The sequence below is a fragment of the Guillardia theta genome (genome assembly GCF_000315625.1).
Source record: "Guillardia theta CCMP2712 unplaced genomic scaffold GUITHscaffold_96, whole genome shotgun sequence".
Taxonomy (NCBI): domain Eukaryota; class Cryptophyceae; order Pyrenomonadales; family Geminigeraceae; genus Guillardia; species Guillardia theta.
Genome location: NW_005434578.1, coordinates 15,856 through 20,980, shown reverse-complemented (window position 1 = coordinate 20,980; position 5,125 = coordinate 15,856). Strand labels below are relative to the sequence as shown.

Sequence of the window (5,125 nt, the reverse complement as noted above, 5' to 3'; positions counted from 1 at the left end):
CCTCGCTCCCTCGCTCCCTCGCTCCCTCGCTCCCTCCGCTCCCTCTCTCGCTCCCTCGCCCCTCGCTCCCTCGCTCCTTCCCCTTACCCGAGATGGGGTTGAGGTTTGGATCTTTGGCAGGTTGCCTTTCTGCGAGTAGGTTCCCATCTCGTTGAGCTGCAGGGCCAGGAGGGTCAGGCCAGTCCACACGCCTCGTCCTCGTCCTCGTCCTCGTCCTCGTCCTCGTCCTCGTCCTCGTCCTCGTCCTCGTCCTCCACCACCTCCTCCTCCTCCACTCTCACTTCATCTTGATCTGTGCAGATCGACAGCGAGTCCGTCTCGCTGACCTTTGAGAGCCTCCGGAGAAACAGCCTGTAGCGGCGACTTGAGCTTTCACGCCATTTCAAACTCCCGAACTCTCAGATCACCTGATCCTGCTCGCTGCTCTTGAATCATCGTCCCCGTCCACTTCGTCCCCTGCCCCCTCCCCATCACCCTCCTCAAGAGCGCGTGTAGTGTCAGGACCTTCGTCGATGGTCAAAGAGCTCTGCTTCCACTGCCTTCTGGCAGCAACCCCACTCGCTGCGGCCTCCACCGACCTGCAGCAAATGATCCTGTCACTCCCGCTGAAGTTGGTGTGGGCGGGTTGAGAAGAGGGAGAGGGAAGAGAGGGGGAGAGAAAGAAGAGGGAGGAGGAGGACAGATGGGCAGCAGGAGGTGAGGGAGTTCGCAGGTTGGGAAGGAGTGTTGAAGGCAAAGAAAGGAGCTCCTGTGGTACACAAGTACCTCTTGCCCCCTTTGCTACCATCGTCCGCGATCCTGAGGAATTTTTTCTTTACCCGATGGCTCAGCCTGAAAGAACGAAGAACGAGAGTGTAAGGTCGGTCATCAGCATAAGTACAAGTCTACCTCAGCATCGCATCCTCATCCGCCTTCATGGCTCGCTGACAATCTTGCCCGGTGTCTCTCGTCTTTGCTGACAGGATCGGACAGCAATCGAGAAAAGCGCGGCTCTTAGATGGTCAACCTGGTCCAGCACCTACTGACTCGGAGTGTAGCAGATGAAATGAAAGTTCTGATCGGACCGTACTGGATGTTTGAAAGGTACTTGCTAGCCGGAGGGCTCAATGCTTGTACGTGAAGCGCTTTTAGCATCACAAAGTGAAGCTGGGCGGTCACCGTCGTCCGCACTGACAGGCTGCAGTCGAGTCACCGTCCGAAGTTAGTAAGCCTGTTGGCACTGCACAGGGCCTCCTCCTCCTCCTCCTCCTCCTCCTCCTCCTCCTCCTCCTCCTCCTCCTCCAGCTTCTGCTCCCTCCGTCCGTCCGTCTCTTCGTCGTCGTCGCGCCATGCTCTTAGCAGGCATCTTCTTGCCGCATTGCGAGCCGTTGTGAGGGACCCTGTCAACTTTACTTTTTACTCAACAGTGTCCTCGATGCATGAGGGCGATGAAATGATAACGAAGAGTCGATTTTGTAACGGAAACCCCATATCAAGACCAGGGCAAAGGTAGGGGTACTTTCCCTGAAGAAAGAAGGAATGGAGGAGGGTGGGGTTCGGTGCGGAGGGCTATTTGTGGCGGTCATGGTGAGTACTTTTGGACGGTGGCGTAGGGGGGCGGGTGGAATGGGGGGTAGGAGGAGGAGCAAGCGACGAGGGGGAGGAAGGGGGAGGAAGGGAGGAGGAGCCTTTGGCAGAGATTCGGTCAGATGCTTGCAACAGATGAAGACGAAGTGAGCTAACTGTAGAGGAGTTGTTGTATGGGTGATGCATTATGAGGTGAAGGAGATGCTAGGGTGTTGTAGGCAGGACCAGCTGGTCTTCTTTGTGTATGATAGGGGCATCTGATGATGATAGTGACGTCAAGTGACATGTGAATGGCTTGCTTGTAATAATGTGATTCTTGAAGATGTGCTCTGTCAACCATTGCACTCACTTTTTTCCTCAGTTTGCATTAGTCCGAACGCTTTCAATGCTCGAAGACCTGGGCGCCGAGCCTGATCTCCCAGGGGTAATCTGCTTCCTCCTCCTCCTCCTCCTCCTCCTCCTCCTCCTCCTCGTCTCCCTCATCCTCTTTCGTCTTTCTCTTCCTTTGCTTGTTCCCCCTGCTCATCCTGTTGTTCTTGCTCCTCATTCTCCCTACTTCCTCGCTCTCTCTTCTGCCTCACCGTGTCCTCCAGGTTCGGTTTCCGAACGCTGAGTCAACGCGAGGATGGTCTTGTGCGCTCAACTCCGGGCCCTGGGGGGCGAACACGGAGTGTATCAAGGATCCGTCGGGGTAGGAAGGAGAAGGCGTTTTGATCTCCTGCTGACCTGCCCTCGTCAGCTCACCCATGGACATCGGGAACTTCGGACGAGCCGTTCCTGAAGTCAGGTGGGAGGAGGAGGAGAGGGGGAGGGAGGGAGGGAGCATGGGGACTTGAGTTGAGGGAGGGTGGTAAGGAGGAGCTGAAGGATTGAGGGAAGGGAGTGGTTTGGAGAGGGTCAGGAAGGAAGCAGGAGAGGGAGGAGGAGGAGGAGGGATAGCAGGAGGGAAGAAGAGGTGAAGAGGATGGGGAATAGCAGTAGGAGGAGGATGGGAGGATGCGAGGGGGAGGAGAAGCCTTTTATCTTCAATGACCTGATCCCCACGAGCAGCTGTCCTACGATGCACTACTGCCAGGGGCTCCCACAGCAGATCGGCGGCTACTGGTTTGAGAGCTCCTCATGAGCGAGTGAAGGATATCAAGAGGAGGAGGAGGAGAGGAGGAGAGGAGGATGGTACACCCTGCGGTGGAGGATGCGGATTTAAAGCGATCAGACACGCTGTTTCTTCTGTTTTGTAATAACTTGTAACTCGTAGCTCGCTGTCTTCTTGCTGATGGCACACTGCCGATCATGTTTGAGTTGGATGAGGAAAAGGGCAGGGAGAGCAGGGTCAGGGGCAAGAGCTGGAGCTGGAGCTGGAGCTGGAGCTGGAGCTGGAGCTGAGGACCTTGTTGCTTTACTTCCAGAACTCCCAAGGCTTCTTCTTGTCAGATCGCTGAGGAAGTGAAGTATGTCAGGATGAAGCGACAAGTCACTTGCTCTCTCACACCTTCGCCATCTCAGCGATGGCGACGATCGGGTTGACAGGCGCAGCAGCTCCAGCTACATCCTCCTACATGAGTTCAGACCACCTCCTCCTCCTCCTCCTCCTCCTCCTCCTCCTCCTCCTCCTACTCCTATTTCTCTTCCTAGTTCTCCTCCTCCTCCTCCTCCTCCTCCTCCTCTCTTCCTATTTCTCTTCCTAGTTCTCCTCCTCCTCACCTTGGTCAAATCGCGGCGAAGAAGCTTGCCGACCTCCTGTTGAGGCGCAGACGTGAGATGAAAGCAGTGAGGGAGGAGGGGACGACGGGAAGCAGTGGGAAGGGCCAGCAACAGGAGTGAGATGGGAGGAAGAAGATTAGCGAGAGAAGAGAAGAGATGAGATGAGATGGGGTGATCAGGCCCAAGGAGAGGCAGAACCTTGTCAAGGTTGTCTTCCCTCTCCCACACCAACTGAGAATCAAGACCTTCCCCTGCATCATCGTCATCTCTCAGCTCCCCTCCCCCCCTCTCATTTGCCCTCCCCTCCCCTCCCCTCCCCTCCCCTCCCCTCCCCTCTCCTCTCCTCTCCTCTCCTCTCCTCTCCTCTCCTCGCCTCTCCTCTCCTCTCCCTCGCCTCCCGCTCAATCTATTCTACAATGGACTGACCGAGGCTCATAATCATCACGTCCTGGTCGATATATCGCACGTTAATGTCTACCGAGCGGACCTGTGCGTATAGCTTGAGGTTGAGGAGGAGGATGAGGAGGAGGAGAAGTAGGAAGACCAGCACCAGAACCAGCACCAGCACCAGAACCAGCACCAGCACCAGCACCAGAACCAGCAGCAGCACGGGGAGTAAAGGCCAAGGCGAGCAGTGAGTAGTGAGGAAAAGGTGGAGGTAATGGTAACGAGAAGGAGAGGAGGGAGGAGAAAACCTTGAATCCTGTCTCTGCGGTTGTAACCTTGTCCCTTCCGTCGATGAGCATGTTGTAGGAGAAAACCTTGAAGACCCTCGAGTGAGCGAGAGAGTGAAGACAGAGGGCCATGGAGAAGGAGAAGGAGAAGGAGAAGGAGAAGGAGAAGGAGAAGGAGAAGGAGGAGGAGAGGACGATGTGGAGAGAACGAAATGAAAAGGGAGAAGTATCAGGAATTAAGGAAGAGATGACGAGATGGAGGAGTTTGACCAGCTTGTCGGAGGACGAAACACCCTCCTTGAACCCGGAGCTTGCCGTCTTATAGCTGCAACCAACTGAGAAGAAGCAAAACGAACAAAAGGAAAAGAGGGAGAGGTAGAGTAGGGCAGAGGGAAATGGAAAGGAGAGGATGGCTTCAACAAAAAGAGAGCAGGAGGAGGAGCGGGAACAGAAGGAGCAGAAGCAGAAGTAGTAGGAGGAAGAGCAGGAGCAGAAGGAGGGAAAGGAGGAGGAGGAGGAGGAGGAGGAGGATGAGGTACTTACTCCCAAGTTCCTTGCAATTCATTCTTAATGTTTGGAAAAGGTCCGACGACCCTGCAGATCTCCTGCACCTTAACTTTGCCGCTGCTCGAGGTCGTGAGAAGGGGAGCCAACGGTCAAGAGTTGAGGAGGAAGGAGGAAGGAGGAAGGAGGAAGGAGGAAGGAGGAAGGAGGAAGGAGAAAGAGGAGGAGGCAGGAACGAAGTCGGGCAGGCAAACAATGGGTGGGAGGAGGGGCTGGAGAGCAAGGTAGGGATAAAGAATGGTTGGACATTGAGGGTGAGAATGAGGAAGATCAAGACAGAGGAGGACGAGAAGGAGCAGGAGAAGAAGGAGGAGGAGAAGGAGAGATTTTGGCTAGCAGTGTTCACCTCTTCTCACACGTGATGAACATGTCGAGGATGGAGGTGCCTGGAAGTTTTCCAAGTCCTGTGCTGTTCGAGGATTTAGTCCTCTCCCAACCTTTGACGAGGAGGAAGAGGAGGAGAACAAGGAAGAGGAGGAGAACAAGGAGACAGAGGAGAAGAACAAGAAAAAGGACGAGAAGGACGAGAAGGACGAGAAGGAGAAGGAGAAGGAGAAAAAGGAGAAAGACGATTGAAAATGCTAAGGTTACAATCGGAGAGGAGACATGAAGGAGGAGAA

At 55.0% G+C, this 5,125-nt stretch overlaps 2 protein-coding genes across 2 annotated transcripts in view; both read right to left on the bottom strand.

The window, feature by feature from the left end:
* The window catches only part of GUITHDRAFT_145032 (hypothetical protein), a gene marked incomplete at both ends in the record, with an annotated part of 4,629 nt that extends 3,712 nt beyond the window's left edge, over positions 1-917 (bottom strand). The window contains 5 exons of the mRNA XM_005824253.1: positions 88-156; positions 282-351; positions 408-578; positions 766-831; positions 889-917. Coding sequence (XP_005824310.1) covers positions 88-156; positions 282-351; positions 408-578; positions 766-831; positions 889-917 — 405 coding nt within the window. The remainder of the gene's footprint in view (positions 1-87; positions 157-281; positions 352-407; positions 579-765; positions 832-888) is intronic.
* Positions 918-2,962: 2,045 nt separating this feature from the next.
* GUITHDRAFT_145031 (hypothetical protein) overlaps positions 2,963-5,125 on the bottom strand; it is a gene marked incomplete at both ends in the record, with an annotated part of 2,816 nt that continues 653 nt past the window's right edge. The window contains 9 exons of the mRNA XM_005824252.1: positions 2,963-3,001; positions 3,056-3,118; positions 3,268-3,303; positions 3,466-3,518; positions 3,694-3,754; positions 3,963-4,028; positions 4,212-4,266; positions 4,485-4,565; positions 4,852-4,934. Of these exons, the coding sequence (XP_005824309.1) occupies positions 2,963-3,001; positions 3,056-3,118; positions 3,268-3,303; positions 3,466-3,518; positions 3,694-3,754; positions 3,963-4,028; positions 4,212-4,266; positions 4,485-4,565; positions 4,852-4,934 (537 nt within the window). The remainder of the gene's footprint in view (positions 3,002-3,055; positions 3,119-3,267; positions 3,304-3,465; positions 3,519-3,693; positions 3,755-3,962; positions 4,029-4,211; positions 4,267-4,484; positions 4,566-4,851; positions 4,935-5,125) is intronic.